The sequence below is a fragment of the Heterodontus francisci genome, chromosome 42 (genome assembly GCF_036365525.1).
Source record: "Heterodontus francisci isolate sHetFra1 chromosome 42, sHetFra1.hap1, whole genome shotgun sequence".
NCBI classification, from domain to species: Eukaryota; Metazoa; Chordata; class Chondrichthyes; order Heterodontiformes; family Heterodontidae; genus Heterodontus; species Heterodontus francisci.
Genome location: NC_090412.1, coordinates 9,945,476 through 9,972,727, shown reverse-complemented (window position 1 = coordinate 9,972,727; position 27,252 = coordinate 9,945,476). Strand labels below are relative to the sequence as shown.

Here is a 27,252-nt window from a genome sequence, read left to right as displayed (position 1 = left end):
AATGAGACTTTGTGAGCTTTCCCAAAGAATGGCATGAATTTCTGGTGGAAAGACCAGGAAATGGGTGTGAATTCGGGCAGTCACTTCAGACACATTGTGTCTCCACACCAATAATGGTAGGCTGGGAATTCCTTGGTGGCAGAAGTTTCAGCCATCCCATTGATGGGCTAATATCAAGAAAGGCGGTTTTTAATGGGTAACTTTGAAGCATCATACTCTCAGCAGGGGTCCTTGCCCACCGGGAGCACATATTGGAAACATCATGTTCTGTCCAACTTGTATGGAAAATTGCACACAACTTTTACCTAAATTTTTAATGTCTGTTCTAGTTGGACAAAAGCAATCCTTTTAGTGCCTTCATACAAAAGCAAAATACTGCAGATGCTGGGAATCTAAAATAAAAACGAAGTGCTGGAAATACTCAGCAGGTCAGGCATCTGTGGAGAGAGAAACAGAGTTAACATTTCAGGTCGATGACCCTTCATGCTTTACTAGAAACTCCATACCTTACTTTTTGTACAAGGGCTACAACCCACCGTCTAGAATAGACAAAGTATAAGTGGCAGAGAGTGGAGTACATGCTGGAGTATTGGAAAATGATCACGGCCTTTTTAGGAAACCATTTCTCTTTATGTACGTGCATAACATCTTAACAAAATAAGTTACTGAATAAAATTTATTGCTGCTTCTCCAAACCAGTGTTTTTCAATATTTGTGTGGTGTGATGAACACCAACAGGCCCTACTACAAATATTGGCAAACTCCCAGGAGCTCCCAGCACATATTAAGGCAATCCCACGGCACCCTTCAAAATATTGATACCGAGGGATCCTTTGTCCTAGTTTCAACAAAAGATAGCTTCAGTTACGTCGGAGAAAACAGTTCTTTTTTTTAGCCTACATCAATGGAAATAATGTGGGGTAATTTGAACCTAACTCTTTGGAAAGCACTACCTTATATGGTGGTGGAAGCAGATTCAGTAGTATCTTTCAAAAGGGAATTGGATGAATACTTCAAGGGGAAAAATTTGCAGGCAAATGAGGAGAGAGCAGAGTGAGAGAGACAGACTGGATTGCCCTTCAGCACAGATAGGTCAAATGACCACCACCTGTGCAATACAACTCTATGATTCTACTATTTTATAACTCTGCAGGCAGAGATGTCACGGAATCAGGTGGAATGATGGTTTTATACTCCATCCAATATGGCTCTTCGACTTCTGTGGAGAATAAAATCTGGCAGGGTGTAAAACCTGCATTGCACCCGATCCCACCTGTTTTCTAACAGATGAGTTCCCACTGTGTCAGTGAATAAAAACAAATTTGATGGCGGACAGAAATCTGGTAACACCAGGGCATTCCCTTGTAGACCTGCTCGCATCTGCAGATCCCTCTATGGAAACCTGTGCTCTAACTCCACATGGTATAAATAATCTTTTTAAAGATTTTTCTTCAAGGTTCCTGTGCTCCTGAAGGTGGAGTGTATGTTGGGGAATGGAATATTTTTAATTGCTTCCTGCCACATCAGCTTTGTTCAGTGAAAAGGGGATTAATGTTATGCAATGGACTGCCATTAGGTTATTTTGTTGAACAACTGATATCTCTTGTCAGTCATCAAAAATTTCCTGTAGGGTTTAAGTTTTTCTCCTCATTCTGAGTTTATCTTGCTTCTTTCCTCAAATCTGTAACTCCTGTGACAGTTTTTAATAATTAGGCACCAGCGAAATAATGGAAAAAGTTTTGTGTTGTCACTGTTAATTAGTTCATGTTCTTGGCTAGCATTATGTTTACTGTCATTTTGCATATAATTTATCATCTGCAAATAATTATGAGCAGTAGAAATATAACTGCCCTAAATACAGTCATAAGGCACTTATTCCACTACAAGAAAATGATGGGTCTGGTCCAGCTTTGGGGTCTGAAAGCTCTCCACGGTGAAATATTAGCCAAAATGAAAGGTGGTGAAAATTCTGCTAGCATTCGCGAGACAAGAACTGGCTCATTTGCGATTGGTGAACGCTGCTGATGAACAGAATGTAAAATTAAAAGCAGGCTACTAAGCATGAGATACAGTGAAGTGAATGTATTTTTCCTTGGGTCAAGAATTTTAATGAGAAGAGAACAATACCATAGTTATTACAATTAATGGGAGGTAACACCATGGAATGCAAGACTGAAATTAAAGATAGAGGCAGGAGGATGGGCAGCTGACTAAGGACACTAGACACCAATAGAAAAAAATGTTCTATAGATAATAGAAATGTACTTACTGGTCTATATTTATTATACCGAATAGACATCAATTCCACCAATATCCAAGAATGTTTGGAAAGGAGTGAAGAAATTAAATCATGATGGTGGGAACTGAGTGAGGTAATGGGTATTATCACAGTTCTTAATCCTGGGTTTGAACCATAGAATGATCTAGCAGAGAAAAAGGCCATTTGGCCCATTGTGCATGTGCTGGATCTTTGAAAGAAGTTCCTAATTAGTTCCATTCCTCTGCTCTTTCCCCATAGCCCTGCAAATTCTTTCTCTTCAAGTATTTATCCAGTTCCCTTTTGCAAGTTACTATTGAAACTGCTTCCACCGCCCTTTTCAGATCGTGCACTGTAGGTGACATCTCGCTGTGTGTCCAAAAAAAAAAAATTCTTCACTGCATCTCTGGTTCTTTTGCCATTCACCTTAAAATCTAGGTCAGGCTGGCAGAAGTGAAAGGTGTCTAATTGAGATGGGTGTGACTAGTCTTAGCACACTTGACTGTAATTGAAAGTCCACAGCAGAAAGCTGCTGTTGTATGCCTCATGCAGACTGAGGCACACACTATGAGGACAGCATTTGCACTCAATATGATGCTATTTTATGTAGTTTAAAGTTCTGAATTACTGAGAAACTTTTAAGAAGTGTATGTAAGGTGAGAGCTACAGTGACTGAACAAGTCAAGTTCCACTTTGGATGGGATTCTGCGATTTTTACCATGTTGCACCGTATTTACAGCCCAACAACAGGCCATTTGGCCCAACATGTCTGTACTGATGTTTATGCTGCACACGAGCGTCCTCCCACTCTACTTACTTTGTGTTCCCCTGTCTACATGTCCTTGTAATCTTCTTTCTCCCTCATGTGCTTATCTAGCTTTCCTTTAATGCATTTACGTTATTCACGTCAACCATCCTCTTAAGTAAAGAACTTGATCCTGAATTCCTTATTGCATTTATTAGTTATATTGTTCATCCCTAGTTTTGGACTTCCCCCAAAAGTGGGAACATCTCTACAGCTACCCTGTCAAACCCCTTCATAATTTTAAAGATAATTTTATCGGATCATCCTTCAGCCTTCTCTTTTCTAGAGAAAAGAGCCCCAGCTTTGTTGTACATTTATGTCATCTTGAATAAATAAAAGTATTTCCACCTTTACTGTTGTCATGTCACAAGTGTTAACCTGAAAGGTGATGCTAATGAATACAGGAAACTATCAAACTCACTGCCTAGTTTATATCTTCGAACCCCCATCCAAACCTTTAGCCCTGTGCAGATAGGCAACACCAACCTAATCCTCTCCAAGCTAATTTGAGGCATCATACTGAATGATTCCATCCTTTGATAAGTAAATCCATTGACTTGTAATGACCAAATAAGCCAAATCCCATGGTTTCCATGTTAGATTGCAGGATATTCTGGGATTTTCTTTGGTGTTTTGGGAGCAGGTTCCACAACGCCATCTCTTTTTTCCTTGAAACTCACAAGCCAGAGGCTTAGAATAAAGCTTTACAAATTTTTAAAAAGGGCCGAAAGCCAAACATTATAATTATGTTCATATTATGAATGACTTCTAAATGATGAACGACTTGAGTCTTTGCTGGTTTGTATTTGTTCACAAAGGGCACTAAACTTTTCCATCTGAAAGTCATCAGTTTAGTGTTTAATCTGAAAGATAGGAGCTGTGACATTGGAGTACTCCCTCAATAATATCTGGAGGCGTCAACCTCGCTCACTGTGAGCATGTACGTATCAAATTATCACGGGCTTAACCTACGCCCACGATTTTGCAATCAGTAAGTTTGCAATTACAGGTCATCTTATTAACGAAGTACTGTTTAATGTTTGTTTTTAATGGTATCCTTAGACTGGGATCAACTTTCTTACTTTTTTTTCAAAAAGATAGCAAGGACGAAACTCTGAATTCAGTATGCTAATTCCCAAATTCTCAAGTTACAGTAATGTTACTGATCTGGTAGAATAGATTAAAAGTTGGCAAGGTATTGTGGAAAAAATATAATCCATAGCATTCGCTTGTTGCTCTGAAAATTCTCAGCTGAAGAGAATTTGCAATAACACATGAAAAATGAGTAGATTAATGCCACTTGTGGAACAACTTTGAAGCAGACCAGGACCAAAGTCTGCACCGCTTTTGATGTACTGATTTATTTTTTTCCTTCATGGGATTTGAGCATCGCTGGCAAGGCCAGCATTTATTGCCCATCCCTAAGTGCCTTGAAAAGGTGGTAGTGAGCTACATTCTTGAACCATTGCAGTCCATCTGGTGAAGATACACCCACAGTGCTGTTAGGGAGGGAGTTCCAGGATTTTGACCCAGTGACAGTGAAGGAACGGCGATATAGTTCCAAGTCAGGATGTTGTGTGACTTGGAGGGGAAGTTGCAGGTGGCGCTGTTCATGTGTGTCTGTTGTCCTTGTCCTTCTAGATGGTAGAGGTCACAGGTTTGGAAGGTGCTGTCAAAGGAGCCTTGGTGAGTTGCTGCAGTGCTGTATATGGTACACACTGCTGTCACTGTGTGCTGGTGGTGGAGGGAGTGAATGTTTAAAGTGGTGGATGGGGTTCCGATCAAGTGAGCCGCTCGGTGGTGCTGGGCTTCTTGGGTGTTGTTGGAACTGCATTCATCCAGGCAAGTGGCAAGTATTCCATTATACTCCTGATTTGTGCCTTGTAGATGGTGGACAGACTTTGGGAGTCAGGAGGTGAGTTACTCACTGCAGAATTCCTAGCCTCTGACCTGCTCTTGTAGCCACAGTATTTACATAGCTGCTGCAGTTAAGTTTCTGGTCAATGGTAAACCCAGGATATTGATTACTGGCACCACTGTGGTGCAGAATTCTACTCCACCCAGTTAACACTGGTGTTTACAAAGTCAGTGTGCATCACTCCCAGCTTTCACCCGATCCCTGCAATTACAACAGTGACTATTCTTCAAAAGTACTTCATTGGCTGTAGAGCACTTTGGGATGTCATGGGCAGGTGCTATATAAATGCAAGCCTTTCTTTTCCTTCTTTCTTTCTTTTCCTTCTTTCTTTCTTTTCCTTCTTTCTTTCTTTTCCTTCTTTCTTTCTTTTCCTTCTTTCTTTCTTTTCCTTCTTTCTTTCTTTTCCTTCTTTCTTTCTTTTCCTTCTTTCTTTCTTTTGAAGCACTGGGATATCCTGAGATCCAGAAAGACATTATCTAAACGCAAGTTCATTTGCTTATTCTGACTTTTCCTTCTTAGTCACCAGGTTGACTAAATAACATGTATTTTCTTTAACCTTTTATTATCAAATTGGTTATTTCTGTTCATAACTGAGCCTAAAAGTCAGGAATTGTTGGATGTCACATTTATCCATTTATAATGCACACAACCAGCTGTATCACTTGGGGTTATTCACTTATGTTTATGTGTTGGATATATCCCACGTCCAGTAGGTATTAACATATTTGCTTCATGACACTGGTGAGGAAAATACATATCAACATAAAAATCCTACTAACAAAGGAACAACACAAAGCAACTTCAGTAAATTTTCCTTCATTAATCATGTGCAGAGTGGTCTCCTGGACTATTTTGATCGGCTAAGGTGATTTGGAGGGTCTAAATATTTCTTTTCCCCTAATTGCCTTGAGTTTTTATCTGGCATAGAGTCATAGAGAGATACAGCACTGAAACAGGCCCTTCGGCCCACCGAGTCTGTGCTGACCAACAATCACCCACTTATACTAATCCTACATTAATCCCATATTCTCAACCACATCTCCACCATTCTCCCACCACCCACCTACGCTAGGGGCAATTTACAATGGCCAATTTACCAATCAACCTGCAAGTCTTTGGCTGTGGGTGGAAACCGGAGCACCCGGCAGAAACCCACCCAGTCACAGGGAGAACTTGCAAACTCCGCACAGGCAGTACCCAGAACTGAACCTGGGTCGCTGGAGCTGTGAGGCTGCGGTGCTAACCACTGTGCTGCCCCGAAGATCACGTGGGTTCAGGGGGAGTGGTGGTGGGGGGGGGGAAAGAGTGTCTAATATGTATGCATATATATGTATGTACGTACGTGGGTGCACAAGACATCGCAGTTGTGTGGAACAAATAGACCAGAAGATCTTTTCCTGTCCATCGTTGTACGTATGTAACGGGACCAAATATACATAAATTACAGTATGTTTAACAAGAATTCCAGGAAAGTGAAACATTAGGTTCTTGAGGGCATATTTTCTAATTTGACTGTAAAAAATTGGATTTGTGTGGAGAGAACATTTTGAGCTTTTTAATTGGGGTGAAATACCGATAGTTACAGGCTCGTCACTGACAGCAGTTTAAGGAATATCACACAGGAACGATATAGACACAGCACTGAAGCGAGTAGATTGAGGTACCATCTCTTTTCCTGATGTATGGTGATACCAACCTATCTATCTATATGTTATTTGTACATATGTACTCATGGGTTTCCCAGGCCATTGGTCATGGTGAGTTGAGATTATGCCATTGCAAGGTAGGAGGATGCTGGTGTTTGACAATAGGGTAGGGGGTTGTTCATTGGCAAAGGATGTGGAAAGAAGTTTGTGAGAGCTGTGCTCAGAGACAGTAAAATAAACATATTTAATTCACCTGGATTGCCCATGAGCCACTCTGAGAGATCTGCTAGTGCTTTATAAGTATGTTTAGTGACAACACTAAATCCTTTTTTTTCCAGTTATAAAAACAAGTGGATGCATATGCTACAATAAGAATCTCTCCTCGTAAAGCTGACCCTCATCCATTGGTAATTCTGCCACTTATCAGCCTAAGATAGAATGGAACAAGAAAAAAATCATGAAGAAATCTGCTTGATCATTGACTCTCCCCAACCCAATAAATCTCCTAAGGAAAGTTTGGCATAACATAACTTGACCCCTGAGATACTCAAATAAAACTGAATTTTTATCCAACCCCAGCCAACTTTACGTGTAGAGGCTGTTATCAGGATGTCTATAAATCCCGACATGAATCCATTTGGACTAACTCTTTGCACAATGCATTCTGGAGGTACCAGCACTGCTGTAAACTCGATCAAATCCATTTACTTGGGGCAAATTCAAACTGGCCTTTTGGAAATGACAGCGTTCATTCAGATTCTCCATTGTTTAAATTTCATTTATTCATTTTTATATGAAAAACTTTTCACTTTAGAGTTCCCCTGCTTTATTTTCTTCTACGAGCTGTTTCAACTTTCATCTCAAGGAGACCGGATACTCTTTTTCAATTCTGAAACTCCACACCCATCACCTGATGCTGATCCAGGGTCCACCAGAACACACGCTGTACCTGGGCAAGGCTGAATAGGATTGGCAATTATTTTCCTTTCCTGGAGAAAAATTATGATGTTCTGCCACCAAGTAGCCTGCCTGAAAAGAGATCAGATTTCTGAGTGGCAGAGCCCCAAGACTCAAACCCAACACTTAGTGATTTACAAAGCTGACTTTCCATTTCCTACAGGCAATGGATTACATGCTGTTCAATATTGCATTAGTCTAAATAAGCTGCCCTTTTTGGATCTCATAATCTATTGTAAAGAAGCTTATTAGTACTTTTAGATGGTTACCCGCAAGATTGGCCATTTTCCACATTTCACCATGTGCTTTGTGTTCATTTGGATTTACCATAAGCTGAAATTAATGTTCTTAATGACTTAAAACAGTCAGGATTCAGATACAAGCCGGACTGCCACTGCCATTTGATTTAATACTGTACTGTATCAATGCCAAGAGTTATTTCCCAATATTTAAGCAAACTGCAGGCTTCAGCTTTCTCTGCAGAGGCAGGCTGGACCCTAATGGGGTCTCATTTTCAAATCAAATGGGTTTCTTTTCAAGAAACTTGGATGGGGTCCAGTGAGAGGCCGTAACCCCCAGGGCACAACTCAAGGAATTGGCCCTGCCAATTAAGGGAGATTTATTTCAATTGGAGTCCCTGTGGGCAATCTCTCAGTCACAGCAGCCGAAAAGCCCTCACTTGTCTTTTCAGTTTGAAGTGACAACCCTCTGGGATTTGGAAGGAAAGCTGATCCCCAGCTGTGTGAAAATGCACACGAGCTCTGGTGAAAACAGGCAAGGGGGCACTCTATCTTAAAACCTTAAGTGCAATTTATTGCTCACTGTTCACTATGCAGATCATTCCTCTTGACTTCTCAAATGCAAAAAGTAGCAAAAAAGAATCTTGGATTGGCTCTACCTACCCTCAGCTTTTCAATTCCTGCTAATTTCAAGATCGATCAGAGAATTCTTCTAAGGTAAACACTTCTCCACTGTTACTGATTTGCAGCTGCAGAAGAACAAATCATGAGAGCAACTGTTGTTTCTGACCTCTTTCCAGAAACCCTGACAGAACTTTCCAAAGCTCCTTTGCACACGTTCCAGAAAAAACGATTCCCAAAGCCTTGAATCAAGTTGCTACTTCTGTTTCATGTTAGTTTTCGTGATGGTTGTGTACATTTTCATTTGGCTGCAGTGTGTCCTTTTTGTAACGGATTACCTTCAATACTGTGGTATATTGTTCATTAAGCTCTGCTCCCAAGGACTTGCTTGCATTTGGGAGAGATTGGTTAACAATGGTAATATTTCTAACATCAGGTGTTAACCACAGAGTGAAAAACTTATTGTATGAGCAAGTGTTAGAGACATAAACATACTAATCCCAACCAAAGGGGTAATTTTCCAACTTTACATTCCTGGCAGGGAACCTAGACCTCCAGGACTTCAAACTGGAAATCCAGGCATGACTAGCATTTTCCAGAATTGTTGCAATGCATTCCAAGTGGGGCCTTTTCAAGAGCATGAAGTCCTAAAATTACCCTCCTTATCACAGTCAACATATAACCAGTAACAGTAGTGGTCAAAAGGCAATTAACTTTCACTAATGGTTTTACTATCGCCAGCAGACCTTCTGTGGAGTTACTCACTCGTAGCCTGGAGTGTACTTTGTGTTTCATTGTGGTCCCTGAGGCCCTGCATGGAAATTCAACCCCTTCTGCCACTACTGCACAGGGTTTGAGGGACTGACAGTCACCCTCTGCTGCTTCAGTGTCTTGTGTAGGGTGCACACTTGCTGTCCACAAATCTTACTTCATGTTTTCACAATTTTTGGTCACACTCCAACATTTAACACTCTAAATTTCCATGTCAAATTTTCCATTCAAGTTTAGTATGTCAACAGTCACAATGTAGTTGCAGACTCCGAACACTAGGTGGGTCTGTGGAGCACATCCCTAAAGTTTCTTTTGAATCCTCATTGCCACCTTAAAAGTTTTTTTTTAAAATAGCATGACCATGGGCAAACCCACAGGCAATTTACTGGTACTTTTATAAAATTTCTAACTGATTGAGAAAACCAGTCAGGAAGATGGAATTGAGGTAGAAGATCAGTCATGATCTTATTTAATAGTGCAGCAGGCTTGAGGGGCATTATGACAAAGCACTTCGGAAGATTGAATTTGTTGATGCTGCTGTCTATGAATACGTAAAATGCATCGGTAAACCAGTGAATCGAGGGATCTCGTTTAAGCAAAATGTAAACGTGTTTCCTCATAAGGTGACAAGGCCATAGTTGTACTTTTTGAAGGAAGGATCAGGCTGATACACTGCATAGACGTCAGTTCCGCCTTTCTACTTGAGTGTGACAAGAGGTTACAGAGGTACAGGATACAGCAGAGTTACAATGCCACCATTATAACTGCACAGGTATTGTCAATGTTAAACATTGACATGAATAGTGTGAACAAAATTGTGACAAAAAGAAAGGTAGTTTTTAAAAAGGAAGTGTGTGCATAGCAAGAGGGAGAGAAATATGTTAGACACATTTGTGTCTGCAAACCAGCTAGCAGTCTCTCTCTCTCTCTCTAACCATTTATCTATCTCTCTGGCTGGGATTTGCCTCATAACTGCTCCTGTCCAGTCACCATAACTATGTCAGAAACATGTTAGCAAGGTTTCCGTTGCTGTTCTGGTGAAGTTAAGTCAGCAAAGCAGGAGCAGCTCTGAAGAAATTTACAGTCTCTCTGTCTATCTCGCAATTCCACTTTTCACCAGATATTTCAAACGTTGACAATCCTGACATATTAGCTGTCTATGAATTATCCTCAATGCAACACATATTAAATGAGCCTGTATCCATCCCTGGCAATGATACTTTGCATGGACCATGGCCTGGCTTCCTTCTATTCCAATTCCCTGCAGATAGAATTTGGAATGGAGCATGCAAAAGGTTCTTTGGACAGATGTACATTGCAAGGGCATGAAGATTTTCTTTTGGCTGCCATTTTGTCATTCATAATCTGCTGATGATTCCAGTTTTCCCCCATTTATGAGATATTATTGTCTTGAGTAACAGCTACAAATGACGCCACGAACGTTGAGTGATTAGCTCGGAAACAACAATAGTGACTACCATGTTCTCTTGGTTGCCTGATCTTTACTGAAATGTTTCTATTTTTTGACTGTTGCTGCAGACACCCTTAGTACAACTATATAACAATGAGACAATGCAAATTATCCCATACAATTGCTTCATAATCTGAAAGCACTCAATAATGGATCTGTTAACATTATTTGCTCTGTAGTCTGTCGCCGTTAACTTAAAAATGTTTGACTGTACAAAAGGATCAATTGGAACAGTCTCGAGCTGGATGTTTTAATTGACCCAGTCATGTAGTCAACCTGTGTTGCGTTAAGACGAGCATCTCGCCTATCATTCAAAGATCAATGTAGGTTTCATCTGGGCATAGGTAAGCTGATTTATATTAAATGCAATATCCTATCCAAACTCCACATTTGCATTGTCTCTTTGTTACACAGTTGAACTAAGGATGTCTGCAGCAATAGTCAAAAAGTAGAAATGCTTCAGTAGATGGCAAAAATTGGGCAACCAATAGGACAAAGAAACTCTAATGTCCAGTCTGCCTATTGCAAAAAGAAGCGCCATCAGCCATACCTCTTTCGATAAGCCTGAGCTGTTGAACACATTTGCTGAAAAGTTACCCAAAATCCAAGGGCAAATCCCAAAGTTTAGGAACTTAATCAAGTAACCAATTCGAGATTAGGAAAATAAGCTCCTTACGAACATACAAATTCGGAACAGGAGTAGGCCACTCGGCCCCTCGAGCCTGCTCTGCCATTCAATAAGAGCATAGCTGATCTGATTGTAACCTCAACTCCACATTCCTGCCCACCCCCAATAACCTTTCACCCCCTTGCTTATCAAGAATCTATCTACCTCTGCCTTAAAAATATTCAAAGACTCTGCTTCCACGGCCTTTTGAGGAAGAGAGTTCCAAAGACTCACGACCCACTTGAGAGAGAAAATCTCTCCTCATCTCTGTCTTAAATGGACAACCCCTTATTTTTAAACAGTGACCCCTAGTTCTAGATTCTCCCACAAGAGGAAACATCCTTTCCACATCCACCCTGTCAAGACCCCTCAGAATCTTATATGTTTCAATCAAGTCGCTTCTTGCTCTCCTAAACTCCAGCAGATACAAGCCTAGCCTGTCCAACCTTCCCTCATAAGACAACCCGCCCATTCCAGGTATTAGTCTAGTAAACCTTCTCTGAACTGCTTCCAACACATTTACATCCTTCCTTAAATAAGGAGACCAAATACTGTGCACAGTACTCCAGATGTAGTCTCACCAATGCCCAGTATGACTGAAGCATAACCTCCCTACTTTTGTATTCAATTCGCCTCACGATAAACTGTAACATTCTATTGGCTTTCCTAATTACCTGCTGAACCTGCATGCTAACCTTTTGCGATTCGTGCACTAGGACACCCAGATCCCTCTGCATCTCAGAGCTCTGCAATCTCTCACCGTTTAGATAATATGCTTTTTTATTCTTCCTGCCAAAATGGACAATTTCACAATTCTAGCAAGCTGATCCCAAATTGGTCCTAGCATTGAGGGCCTAGACACTCAGTAGTAGGGGTCTAGCTAAAGAGCCAGCTACTCCCCTGTTTAATTTATTGAAAGGATCCTGTCAATCAGTGTGTTCTCACCTGAGTGAAAAGCAAACTTCATTCCTGGTACCCATCAGCCATCAACATTGCCAAGTGTGCAGTAGAACCTGGGCATCAAGCTACTCTCACAGACAATCTACAGATAGGCAACAGTCCCTACTGGGGCTTATTAGAGCTGGTTTCTCATTCAAATTGATTCAGTTTTTGTATGGAACAAAAACAAGACTTCTGCCTATTATATCAGCATTTAAGAAGCGATGGAGACTGAGCAGTGCAAGAGGATAGCAAACTCCTCATTTTTCTTGCTGACCTGAGTTCAGATTTTGTTGGATGATGGCCAAACCCCTCTGACAGCAACTGAAAAGCTGGAAACTAGATTCAATGAAATAGGAAACACTGAAAAAATATCCATGCAATTCAAAATGGCCCAGCAGTAACTACGGTTACAGCAACATGTTGTGGCTTAAACAAAAGCTGCATTTTAAGATGTGAGTGACGCTATTTTTAATTGATTTCAAATTTCAGCCTTTTACGGAAGCTCAGTCTTTAGCCAGGTTTTCGAAACCGAGTATTGTTGTTTTGTGAAGAGGTTCAGCTTGTGGCATTGCACTCTGTTAAGGGGGAGGCACAGAGGTGGCACGGTTTCACCTTTATTAAATATGCTCTGAGTAATATTCCATTCTCTGGTAACCTTTCCACTGAGGGCTCCAGAGTCTTGTTCATATTTTTTCACTGAATCTTCACGTTTATAAAATCTTGCAGCTGCATCATGACTTTTTTTTTGAAGTGAAACTTTTTCTGAGGGCTTCAGTTAACCCTGCACCGAGGAGGCCACTCTTCATGCGTGAGCCTCAACAGTGGGTGTCAGCGGGCTTCTCAACCACAGTGGCATCACAGGCCACCCTGATCCCAGCCTCATGTAAGCTGTGCACAAGTGCAATTCCAGCAAGTGACTTTAATTTACAGTCTGGAGTGGGGAGCCTATTTTCTCCACCCTAGGGCGCTAAGCATAATTTTAGTACCTCTTTAAATATAGCACCTTCCACAACCTCAGCATATCCCAAAGTGCCAATGAAATACTTTTTGAAGTGCAGTGACTGTTGTAACGTAGGAAACACAGCATTCAATTTGCGCACAGCAAGCTCCCACAAGCAGCAATCTGATAATGATAAAGACAAAATCTGTTCTGTTTTTAGTACTGTTGGCTAAATATTGGCCCGGACACCGGGGATAACTCCCCTGCTCTTCTTCAAAACAGCACGCTGGGATCTTTTACATCCACCTGAGAGGGTAGACAGGTCCCAGGCTTAATGTCTCATTCAAAGCATGGCACTGACCCATGTCCTGATATTGCTGCAGTTCAGAATGTTGAGGCACTCCCTTAAGCAAGAGGCTGATTGGGACAATGGCCCTTAACAAAAAGCTTCTGACTTCAATTAAGACTAACATGGTTAGTGATTTATACCATCAACTGTACTTGCGAGGGGTAATGACCTAAAATCTGAATTTGAGCTGCAAGTATGCTTTTGTTACTGAGGCCTAAATGGATTCATTGTGAAGCTGTCCAACATCCAGGCATCAGCAATTGTGTAACAGTGCTGAATAACAAAAGAATTGGTTTTAGTAAAACAGAACTTGAATGTGGAATACAAGTCTGGTGCTGAAGTTCCAAGTTTTCACACATTTTAAATGAAGAGTCGAGTTTAATTCCATTTGGAAATAGCAGTGGGACTGTCCATTAATACATGCCTCAGTAACAGCAGAGACTGAGTTCACATCCGGGCAGTTAATCTTCTACAAGCCAGTGGTTTATATTTGGCACCTGGGACAATAATGATGGGGACTGAGGTTAAATGAAATGGACAAGGAATTGAGTAGGGAATTGTCAGTCAGATGGAATTACACAAATACATGAGAGGAAGTGAGTTGAGTGGCCAAGAGACAATGCATGTAAATTACAGTAACAGACGTGGGATTTACCCTTGAACTTGATGCTAGTCCAGCTTGTTAAGGGGTTATAAATTTTAAGACATTGAAAAAATGGATTAATGGGGGCTGAAAAAGGTCAGTTAAGATTGGACTGGCATATGTGTTTATATTAGGCACAATCCAGTCCAATTTGGGGAGTATATACAAGGTACTGTTCTAAATAAAAGGGTCAATGGTAAACATGTTGCATTGGTTGTCGGATAAGAGTAGTTAAGTAGCCTTGTGTGTTTTTAATGGGAGGTTGCGGGTTTTTGTCTTTTCCCTGCTTGCTGTATTGTGAAGGCTTGGTTGTAGAGCTCTGATTTTAGCTGGCAGTGCAGTGAGGTGGTCTGGGCCCTTCTTCTTTTCTTCTCCTTCTGAGTGTTCTTCTCTCCTGCTCTCCTGAAGGAGCTGCCCGCTGGCTGGGCCACTGTTGCCATTGCACAGCTCGCCCTCTGGTACTCCACTGATGATGGGCTTTTCTCATGGGTGACCCTTGGCTGTAATCGATTTCAAGAGCATGACAGCACCAGGGCCAAGGCTGGTCCTGTCCAGACCCAATGTCTGCATGTGTGCACTTCCAGCAGGAAGCCTTATATAGGCATCAAATGTCCAAGTGCCTATTCATGGTCAGGGTCTCCTTATCTGAGGAAGGATGTTCTTGCCATGGAGGGAGTGCAAAGAAGATTTACTAGGCTGATTCCTGGGATGGCAGGATTGTCGTATGAGGAGAGATTAGGTCAACTAGGCCTATCTTCACTAGAGTTTAGAAGAATGAGAGGGGATCTCCTAGAAACCTGTAAAATTCTAACAAGACTAGACAGGCTAGATGCAGGGAGGATGTTCCCAATGGCTGGGGTGTCCAGAACCAGGGGTCACAGTCTCAGGATACGGGGTATGTCATTTAGAACCGAGATGAGGAGAAATTTCTTCACTGAGGTTGGTGAACCTGTGGAATTCTCTACCGCAGAAAGCAGTGGAGGCCAAGTCACTAAATATATTCAAGAGGATATATATATATTTCTTAATGCCAAAGGGATCAAGGGATATGGGGAGAAAGCGGGAACAAGGTACTGAATTAGACAATCAGCCATGATCTTTTTTAAATGGCGGAGCAGGCCTGAAGGGCCGAATGGCCTACTCCTCCTATTTTCTATGTTAAGCGCCCATTCTATGGCCCCCTGTCTAACCAATCTCTAACGCAGGCAGGTCAGGCTACTACTCCCAGCTACCTCAGTACTGACGGGGGAATTGGATCAAAGGCCTTCCTGAACCATATATTTCAGCTACTCCCTGTCTTAACCTGTTGAGCCATCGGAGATAGTGAAGCTTCCTTTTTTGAGGGATGGTAGTGACATTAAGATTAGCACTAACAAATCTCATTGTTTTGTTGCTCACACTAATTTCGGCACTGTGTTGTTTAATGAGGACCAGAGTATTATACTTTGAAATGCACAATGTATTACTGTGCTGATAAAGCTAGGCCTCTTTAAGGTCACAAAATCTAATTGCTGCTAAGTAAACAGTGGGTGAGGTCAGTCAGAGCTTAATTGCTGCTTGGTGAGCATGTTTGCTGATTGTACAGTTCTTGCAAATTTCCAGCTGTAGTCAATGACCAGCTTATTTCTTAAGCTTGTTTTCCATCTGGAACAGGGTGTGATATATGGAATGTGATATATGGAATGTGATACCTGCGGTGTGACAGATGTAGTTATGTAATATCACTCCACACACTTTGGGCTGGATTTTACCAGCCCTTGAGGGACAGGCTGGGAGGTGCTGGTGGGGAGGATGTAAAATGGCAGGGGTGGAGTTCCAGTCTCCTTCCTGACGCCATGAAATTTTAGCAGGGTCGAGGAGAGCCTTCCCTTCCTGCCCAAAGGTTGATCGGAGGCCCTTAAGTGGCTAATTAAGGGTTTCATCCAGGCCTGCTCCTTGCAGGCTCAGGGGGTGCCCTTCTGTTTGGGCATGGAGACCCGGCCCCTTGGAAATTCCCCCCCCTGCCCTTAATGACCCTCCACCCACCCCACTCTCCCCCTTGCCAGGGCCTGCCTGACTGGCCCCAGCAAGCCTGACCTGCCGCAGTACCAGCAGAGACCACCGCTTCCAGTAGCGCTGCTGGGACGGAGGGGCTGCCAGCCCTCTGATAGACCAGCAGCTCTTGGAGGTGGGCGCTCTGCTCTTAAAGGGAAGGGAGCCCTGACGGCAGGCAGTTAACTGCCAGCTGGCTATGTAATTGTGCTGAGGCTCCTGAAAATGGCAGCAGCGAGGTTTCCCCCCGGCATTCTGGTGCAGTGTTCTGCATCTGCTGCGGTCATTAAATTCAGCCCTTGATTGCAACAGCCCTCAAGACTTCTTGTATGTTATAAGGCCATGACACCACTCCGATTACACTTCTAGACTGTAATATGAAATGAAAATCAACAATAAACCGATCCAAGTATCCACATACTTGATGATCAAATGGTCTGTTGTACTGAAAAACACTCAAACATCTGGTCTTTCAGGCAAAGTTAAATCTGATTCTGGGAATTCTGAGCAGTGCTAGATGATTCATTACTGACTTTTACCACACATCTGTTGTAATTTGGAAGTTTGAGTTGTTCTGTGAAAGCTGTGGATGAATTCAGAACTGCCATCATGCAGAAAAGAAATTGTGTTTTTAAGACAAGTTTCCAAAAATGGACAAGTTTTTGCCACCATAAATAGTTTTCAGGGAGGCCCTAAATAGCAAATTATTTTCTGGACTGTTTCTAAAGGTGTTTTCTCCTCCAAAATGTAGTCACCGGCATCCACAGATACTGTTTCAGGAGTTCACTTGTGATGTTTTCATTTTTCATGGACATCCCCATGTGAGGTATCGGGGGTTGAACTGTGTAGGTATTTGCCTAAAAGTCACTTTATTGGTACATGACTATAGACAGTTAATAGCTGGCCATCTATAGAATGGGAGAGGATACCTAAGAATTGGAAAATTGACTGTTCTGGGTTTAACTCTCTTGCCTCTGTCCCTTGGGCCAATGGCAGTACTGTGTTTGGGAGAGGTCTAGATGTACAAATTCACTGCACTAACTAAAGTTTCACTTGTATGAGCAAAGTAAATCCAATCCATATCCAACATGACTCCATCTCACTATAAGGTAAACTCGCCTGTGCCTTGCTCAATGGTGGGGAGGGAGGACACACTGGGGAATTATCTGTAATTCTAGTCAATGCTGCAATCAGGCAAGACCTGCCAGTGAGAATCAGTGAAGTTATGCATATATTTCATACAAACTAGAATACTGGCCCATACAGATACAAAGGCTCATTAGGATAGCTTTACATAGAATTTACAACACAGACACAGGCCATTAGGCCCAATTTGTCCATGCAGCCTCACAGCTCCAGGGACCCGGGTTCAGTTCTGGGTGCTGCCTGTGCGGAGTTTGCAAGTTCTCCCTGTGACCGCGTGGGTTTCCGCCGGGTGCTCCGGTTTCCTCCCACAGCCAAAGACCTGCAGGTTGATAGGTAAATTGGCCATTGTAAATTGCCCCACGTGTAGGTAGGTGATAGAGAATATGGGGTTAATGTAGGATTAGCATAAAATGGGTGGTTGTTGGTCGGCACGGACTCAGTGGGCCGAAGGGCCTGTTTCAGTACTGTAACAATAAATAAATAAAAACTAGTGTTTAGGCCTCACATGAGCCTCTTCCCACTCCAATTCATCGAACCCCATCAGCTTATCCTTCTGTTCCTTTCTCCTTCATGTATTTATCTAGCTTCCCCTTACATGTATCAAATAGCTGCTTGGTACCAAGGCGAAAACCATAGAATCATAATACTGCCACTCCCCCCGCCCTCTCCCCACATCCCTGCACTTTCCTCCTCTTCAGATATTTAGAAAATGTAGAAAAATTTATGGCACAGAATGAGGCCACTCTGCCCATCGTGTCTGCGCCTACCATAAAACGAGCCACCCAGCCTAATCCCATTTTCCAGTACTTGGTCCATATACCCGGAGGTTACGGGACTTCAGGTGCATATCCAGACACGTTTTAAATGAGTTGAGGGTTTCTGCCTCTGAGTTATACAGCAAAACCTCCCTACTCTTATATTCTATACCTCGGCTAATAAAGGAAAGGATTCCATATGCCTTCTTAACCACCTTGTCGACCTGTCTTGCTACCTTCAGGGATCTGTGGAGATTCACTCCAAGGTCCCTTACTTCCTCTACACCTCTCAGTGTTCTCCCATTTATTGTGTATTCCTTTGCCTTGTTTGACCTCCCCAAATGCATCACCTCACACTTTTCTCTGGATTGAATTCCATTTGCCACATTGATTTCTTCCTGCAGTCTACATCTTCCGTCCTCACAATCAACCATTATGGCGTATATAATGAGAATATTGCTCCAGCATGCAATAGTTTAGTAGCTGCAGTGGTGGATCAGTGGATTCTCATTCACAAGAAAGGAAAGCTTGTGGGATTATGAGTAGCAATAGGGCATTGAAAGGGGGCAATTGGATTGAAAAAATAATCTAAGTAGAAAAAAAAGCAGTGCTGCATCTTTTAAACAGAAATACTTTCTAGATGGGCAATACACAAATATTCTTAGAAAAATGATCTCAAAAAAAAAAACATGTGACATGATGACCTGTTTCTGGGGTCACGGTGTAACTTGCGCATGTTTAGTTTTGAAAGCCAACATTCATTTGTTTAATTTGTACGTTATCCTCTCAATTCTTTTCCAGAGGCCCTTGGAGAAGCCTGATGGCCTGGACGTGTCAGATCAGAGCAAGGAACATCCTCAGCATCTGTGCGAGAAGTGCAAAGTTCTGGGCTATTACTGTCGCCGGGTGCAGTGAGTGGCATGCCGGTCCTTGTTGTCATCACCCCCACTGCCCACCTGCCTCCCTCTCCCGACACTGCTTAGACCACACACACAGCCGAAAGATGAATTCACCAAAATCTCGCTCTAGACGGAAAACTAATGGGCCTTAAATTGGTGGAATGTGACTCTTTCCTGTGTATGTGCATATTTCCAGGTTGTATTTATAGTATTAACTACCAGCAACAGTATTACCAATAGCAGTTAAAGTGGCACCTTAAATGGGGTGTCTTGCCTACTCTTTGTTTACAGAGACTTCGTACCAGGAGCAAGTGCGAGGGGGAGAACATGCTGGGCTGAAAAGGCTGACATTTTAAACCAAACCCCTCCTGTGCCATTACTAATACTTAAGCCAATAGTACAAGTCCATTTGCTGTGAAATATCCCCTAGCTCTTTGTTGTCATGAAAGCTGGCAAGCATCAGTATTTAGAGTAGTAAAAAATAAAATATGGTTATTGGCAAGTGATAATGATGATGACTGACAAATATGTGTCTGGTATTGTAGAGAATCGAGAGTAGATGGAATAGGGAATAGGGAAAGAGGCATGGTTAACTCTTCAGGTACTGAATAAAATTTTTGTACAATGCAGCACATCACAACTGGAGATAACTCCCTGGGCATCCCCATTAAAAAAAAAAATGAGGTTCCAGCAATGGCAAAGTACGATACTGTGAATTTCTGTAAGAACCTATAAATCCTTCTGATAATTCAATCGCAGAACACTAAGCGCCTTCGTAACTCATGCATTAACTTAATCTTTGGAGCTTAATTTTTTTTTGGTGTTATTTATCTTTCCCATCATTTAAAAAAAAAGTTTAGCTTTCCACATTTTGGGTGTCCCTTCCTTCCCATGAAATAAAAGTATATTTCATCCAAGCTAGAGTCTGGTTCTGCTCTGGGACTGGCTGCTAAGTGGTTCAAGGCAGCAATGCGGAGTGACTGCCTTGCTGATTCACCCTCTACCTGAGGAAATGCTTAATCTTTGCTCAAGTATCACTGCCCCGACTGCACAACTGAGATATATGGATTGGGCAAGGGCAAGAGGAGAATCAGCACAGATCTAGTGTTGTACCAAGGCATGTGGATCTACTAGTGCACTGCCTCTTCTTTAGTTAAGGTAGCGTCGTCTCGCCAAGTGATTAAGACAGCGAGGTACCACTGCATGCTCTTCTCCCCTTCCCCAAAGTATCAGCACTGTCCCAGATGTGTAGGAATGTAAAGTACTACAATAACATCAAGCCATGACTAACCACTGAGACCCTCAGAATATCTTGAAATTCAATATTAGTGCATGGCTTTGTAATGTAAAGAAATGTAGATGATCAGTTACCTGCAATGTTTTCTCCCCCTCCCCTAATGAGATACAAGGTTATTTATTAGATTTTTAAAATATATATATATATATGATATATATGTTTCGAGACATGTCCTTCACATTCCAGGTGTCTCACGTAAATTTCTGTCACATTCTTTCAAAAAGTAGTAGTTGAAAAATAAGGCAATCTGTGAAAAGCAGTCAGCCTTTAATTTACCTGAAGAAGGCACAACAACTTCACCTGTGACCTTAAAGGGACACACCAAGATTCCGCATAAATGTACATTACTGGCAGGACAGAAAGTGGGCGGCGCAGTGGTTAGCACCGCAGCCTCACAGCTCCAGCGACCCGGGTTCAGTTCTGGGTACTGTCTGTGCGGAGTTTGCAAGTTCTCCCTGTGTCTGCGTGGGTTTCCGCCGGGTGCTCCGGTTTCCTCGCTCAGCCAAAGACTTGCAGGTTGATGGGTAAATTGGCCATTGTAAATTGCCTCTAGTGTAGGTAGGTGGTAGGAGAATGGTGGGGATGTGGTAGAGAATATGGGGTTAATGGAGGATTAGTATAAATGGGTGGTTGTTGGTCGGCACAGACTTGGTGGGCCGAAGGGCCTGTTTCAGTGCTGTATCTCTAAATAAATAAACTGTAACGTGGATTTCATGGTCAATGGTGAACAAATGGCACTTGCTATTCATTCCACTTTTCCCACAGACTTTCTATGGACATTGGAATTTGCAATGATAAGAAATCCAAAACAGCACGCCACCCTGTACAGGAGATATGGGATCTCTGTGAACTGGACAAACAACTGTGTATCTCCTTAACCAATCAGATAGAAGAACTACTCTGTGTTCTGCCTATAGGAAGAACACAGACTCTGAACCAGTAAGTGTAAATTAGAATAGTTAATTCAATGTCCATCAGGTATAGAAAGTGAGATAGACAGAAGGAATGAAAGATGTGATTAAGAGAGAAAGGTAAAAGAGACAGAAACGAACATTAAAAAGCATGATTTAGATTTTCAGTTTTTCTAAAAACCCCAATACTAAAATCTGAAGGAATGAGACTCCACATTTGTAAACTTGAATGGACAAGCGCTAACTTTTTCTGGTGCATTTAGTATGTGTCTATCACGTAAGTGCTGCAACTTCATCCCTTCCATGTGTTTTCATGGCGAGTCTCTCAACGAGATACACAGATAGCTTGTGGAGGAACAGGGCAACTTGGACAGATTGTCAGGTATAACCATGCTTGTGTGGTCACTGGAGGTTGCCATCAAATTTGCTCTTGAATAACAGTGAATGCTGATAGGCTCACCATTACTTTTACCGCAAAATCCAAGCCGTTGTGTTTGACGTGGATTGACTTTTCTGCTCCTATAAAACAGCATTCCCTCTGACTGACTGTGAGCAGTTCACCATTGTACCTCCTACAGCAAGGTCAGAGAACTTAATTGCTAGGCAAATAGGACCACAGAACACCTGGCCAGCTCTTCCACTTTTTAAAAACATTTTTAATGTTTAAACTCCTCAGATAAATTTTAATTGTCACTGTTTAGATTGAAAGACCTTTCTTTTCTAATGCAATGTACCATTTCTTCAGCTTGCCATGCACTGTGATCTCTTCACACACTCTTATGATGCCTTACTGAGAGGTGCAGTTGCCTTAAAGTTCCTTACAAGCCATTGAAGTCATAAAATATAAAAGGAAAAACTGCTGGGAATGTTAATAATGCTAGAAATTCACTATAGATCTGTTGGCATCTGTAAAGAGAACCTGGTAATATAATATTTTGAGTCTGTTTTTACCTTTCCATTCCCTCCTCCTCCCACCTTTTCTCTCTACTGTTAAAAATGCCTCTTTATCTTCCAGACCAGTGCTGATCAGGACTGTGTATTCTCTGTACAGATGCTGACAGACCTGATGTGCATTTTGAGTGTTGATAATTTTTACACTATTCATCCTCTTGGATTAAACATACTGCTTTTGTTTGATGGTGGTGGAGGTCAGAGGTTTCATTTAGTTAATAAATTTTCCCCCCTCCCATCTCCTTGGAGCCACACACCATTCCTTTTGCTGAATGATTGAGTGGGACACTCGCCCCCTAGGCGTCTGCTAATGGCACTCTTGAGCGAGCTGCTGGTTGATGAGGGTGAGTTACTCAGCCAACAGCTGCCTGTAGGAAGATGCCCAGCCTCTGCCTCCTTGCTGCAACTCAAACTAACACTATGATTGAGATCTCAGCGATAAGGAATCACAAGTGCAGACCATCCGTCTGACCGTTCTCTACTGCCCAGGCAGTTCAGCATTTGCAAACGTCCTGCCATTCTTATCTGAAGCGTTGGCTAAAACTTTTTGCATACACAATACTGGGGCATATCTGTGCTCAAAGGGACTGTGATAATGCGGGTGAAGCAGACTTGACAAAGATTGACTATATTATTGATTTGTAGCTTTACTGTTGCTAACCAGACTCGAGATGAAATATTTATTTGCACACACACAAAAATGAGGCAATATAACATGCTCATGCAAAAGTCCATGACCCTCCACTCAGCCTCCCCCTCCTCCCTCAAAATGGGGGCAGGGGTGGGGCAATGTTAATGGTCGGAGTAAGTCACAGATGATCCAAAGCACCACTTCAGCCACAACCCTGAAACCTCGGTGCCTGTTCAGCCTAAAAAAAAAAAGTCGTACTTTGTTTCTTTGTAGGGAAATCGCAGTTCCAAATGATAGTGATGATCATTGGCCCACAGGAACCGGAGCAAACAGAAATCTGATTTTCAGGCACTTTATTCTCGGTCACCACTGTGAAACAGACTGCATGCACCAACGCGTGTTTGACGGAGGCAGGGAGATGGGAGGCGGAGTGTCCAATCCCCCACACCCAGAACTATTAACTCAGTACCCAAAGAGTTAACCAAGACAAACATGCCAGGAATCTGACAAGAAATTTATATGCTAAGTATGTGAGTATGAAAGTGAGGTTTTTAAGGGACAATCAAGAAGAAAAGCAGTGTGGAATTTTTAGCTATATTGGATATATTTACCCATATATGATGTATTCTGGATTCCGCTTGCAGATGTATTTATCTTAACTATTACTGACTATATAGTCTTTTTGTTTGGATTTTTATACTGTGTGTATTTTGGAAACCGTCTAGATGTTAAAAATTTTAATAACAAATATTTCTTATAAAGTCAAGTTCCTATCTCTCCAACTTCCTGTTTATCTTTGCAGTAACCTTTTTGTATATATTCAAGGGGCATGAATTTTAGGGTCCTGTTCTTTTGGGATTTTTTTTTCTTGAAATAACGTGGAATTTTTAAAAAAAATTTTTTCAAAAGATCTTTTCTACTAAATTACTAACACAACTGAGAGTTTTCTTGAATATTTTACAAACCAAGGTTATAGCCAGAAGAAAATATTATTTATCAGAGAAAATTCTCTTTTTCTACAAGTCATTGTCTGTATAAAGTATGCAACCAGAGTAATCTGATTAGGAAGGTAAATAATGATGTTTAAAACAGATGATTATTGTATGAAAGTTGGTACATAATTCTTGGGGGAAGTAAAAGTAAACCCTTACAATTCTTGAAGCCATATATAAAATTGGGATGAAAATATTATCAGTATTAATTAACCTGCATTTATTCCAATGTTTTAACTAATTCTAGTTTTATTCTATTAATACATTACAGTTTATATATGTGTATTTTGGGAAATAACTGCCATCTAAGCTAGCAGTGTTAGATTGTTCAAAATAACAAGTAACTATTGTGCATCTGTTACCAGGAAGACAAAATTACTGTTATGTAGAGGAATGTGCATATTAATGTTAAGAAAACGCGACCATTTATTTGATTGCTATTATATAGGCAAGAGACAAATTGGATGTTTTGTAAGCAAAACATTTTGCGCTACCAGAAGATATGAAACACTTTTTTTTGTAAAAGGAAGACTCCGAAAGGAGTCATTTTAGATATTTAATTGGTAGATGGAAATCCACCACTGTGCAACTATGAAACTGTGAGTTAGTCTCATACGCCTGGTCTACTGGTGTACATGAGAACCCTGTGCCACAGAACGGACAAGAAACAGATGCTGTAAATGGTCTTTCTCTTTGATTGATTGCTCAACAGCAGCTTTATCTGTGGGAACAACACAGGCTCAAATTCGAGAAAGCGTACAGGCGTGCGACTATACCATTTGAACACGTAATAGCGTAGACAATGCATGTACATTGCTAGGGCAGATATATGAGAGCATTTAAAGTCTTGTATTTTTATCATAGCCTTACTGCAACAGTTAGACGTTTATGAATGCTGAGGGAGTTTGCAGAACAAAAACGTACTTGAACTTAACTTGCTGAAGGATTCTTTAGGAAAAAAAACCTCTTCACTACATTTTTTTAATAGTTGTATTACACTGACTAATACTGTATCGAGCATTCTTCTGCTGCTTAAAGTTGTAGTCTCAAATGAAGAATAAGGTATTATATATATTTGGAACTTTCTGTAGACCGTTTATAACCAGCATGCCTTTCTCTGTTCGACTTGATGGGATTGTTTACTTATTGTTGCTAGATAACAGTGTTAAGACTTTTTTTGTACAGCTGTAATGTGTGGGCAGACTCAGAGAAACTGGTAATGGAAAAAAAAAGTCCTGTATATGAAGTGTTATGAACAGCCAGTTCAATGTGGACGGATGTTACCCTCTCTCATTAATGTCCATTACAATGGCATTCCATCACGTGCCTTATTTTATGCTGGATAGTATAAGCCTGCTTATAGAACTTTTAATAGTATTCTATTTGTGCATTAAAACAATGCAAAAAATACTAATTCTTTTGAGTTTTGTGTTTAATTCCCTGCACCTCATTTGCGTTAATACCACACCAAGCCTGTTCAGGTACATTTGTGACACAGTGCAGCCCCTATTTTATTAGAAATTCTTTGGGTCTGTATTGCAATCATTCCAATGCTTACGGTGGACAGATTTGCTACCAGATTTGTCCTCTGTCCTACTGGTAATGTCCAGGTACATATCAAAAGGGTTGGTGAGGCAGGATAGGGAATCTGCCATTGAACTGGGGAAGGGACAGCTTTGCACTTGGTGGATCTCAATGGTTGGAATTTTGTTTTTTAATTCATTCATGGGATGTGGGAGTCGCTGGCTAGGCCAGCGTTTATTGCCCATCCCTAATTGCCCTTCAACTGAGTGGCTTGCTAGGCCATTTCAGAGGGCATATAAGAGTCAACCACAGCATTGCTGTGGGTCTGGAGTCACATGTAGGCCAGACCAGGAAAAGACAGCAGATTTCCTTCCCTAAAGGACATTAGTGAACCAGATGGGTTTTTACAACAATCGACAATGGTTTCATGGTCATCATTAGACTAGCTTTTTTTTTTAAGTTCCAGATTTTTTAATTGATTCAAATTTCACCATGTGCCGTGGTGGGATTTGAACCCAAGTCCCCAGAGTTCTGGGACATGTAAGGAAATCCATCTTTGCACAAAAGGGTATTGGAAATCCAGAACACACTCCCTCAGAATACTTTCGAGGCTTGGGGTTCAATTGAAAAATGGAGAACTGACCGAGATTGTTTTTATAATGGATATGGAGCAAAGGGGCCTTGAAGCGGAGGTACAGATCAGCTATGATCTAATTAAGTTAGTCTCTAGGGGCTGTACAGCCTATCCCTGTGTTTTTATTTGACCAAAGTATTCTGCTCTTATTTGTAATTGTATTTTGGATATTTAATCCTCTGCCTGTCCCATCCACTGTCTGCCTGTTCAGGTGGATGTCAGTGATCCCAAGGCACTATTCGAAGAGCAGGAGAGTCCTCTCGGTGTCCTAGCCAACAATTATCCCTCAAGTAAGACCACCAAGAAAAGTGGATTAGCTGATCATTTACATCATTGCTGTTTGTGGCCCTTGTGCACGAAGTTGCTGTCGCATTTAACAACAGTGGCTACATGGTAAAAGCATGACCGGAAAGCATGTTGAAAGGTGTTTATTAATGCCAGATCTTCCTTTTTTCGAACAAATTGACGTTCATCCTCAATTGTTCATTGAGCAACGTTTAGCTTTGTCAATTATTTTGCAAACGTAGCAAACGTCAACTGTAAACGTAATGTTTTGGAAACCTTTGGAATGAATGAGAAAGTGTTCTGTTCAGCACTGGTTAAATCGTCCTCCTTTTCCCCATGCTGGTTCATGCACAACCCATTAGTGATGTGCTCTCAGAGAGAGACTCAGGCACCCAAGGATGACTCTCTCTCTCGCGCTCTTGCACTCTTGTCACTTGTGCTTGGTGCACCCATGTGCTTCACTATAATACATATCGGTGCTCATATCTCAGTCAGTTTAGTCAGCCTTAAACATAAAGGAACCTTAACCTTTCATAAAGTATTTGCATATTAGGTACTGCCTTTTCCATCAATGTATTCTTTCTAACCCAACACTCTATTAATCAAAACCTTTTTACCATTCCTTTCCCCTCCTGATGATGTTCGATGGTGCTGGGGTTTGGTTTCAGAGGCAGTAACAACTCTTTAGCACCTCACTCAGTCGCCATTCTGAATGTGAGAGTCGGGGCAGCGCATGGGGCGAGCAATTGAACTGTGGGCTTCAGACTCGAGCCACAGCCAATCATGTCAATCAACGTCTATAAATTTGTGTTTTCCAGCAGGGATCATAAGATTGGGATCAAGAGCAGGAGCCGAGGCCAGTTTTTCTCTTTTCTAGATGAGGTGTGTGGGAGCAACTGTAACGCGTCTACAACTAAGATCAGCTAACTTAGCAGAAGCCAGGGGTACAAAATAATACCTTGGTAGTCCA

General features: G+C 41.6%; 1 protein-coding gene across 2 annotated transcripts in view; it reads left to right on the top strand.

The window, feature by feature from the left end:
* zcchc24 (zinc finger, CCHC domain containing 24) overlaps nt 1-25,222 on the top strand; it is a 195,914-nt gene extending 170,692 nt beyond the window's left edge. The window contains exons 4-5 of one of the 2 annotated variants that reach the window (XR_010970927.1): nt 18,960-21,293; nt 23,121-25,222. Coding sequence is in view for 1 of the 2 variants with exons in the window: in XM_068020538.1 (XP_067876639.1) it covers nt 18,960-19,073 (114 nt within the window). In the remaining variant the exon portion in view is untranslated. Of the gene's footprint in view, nt 1-18,959 lie in introns of both variants that reach the window. The other variant, XM_068020538.1, reaches the window with a different exon arrangement.
* The last annotated feature ends 2,030 nt before the right edge of the window (nt 25,223-27,252 follow it).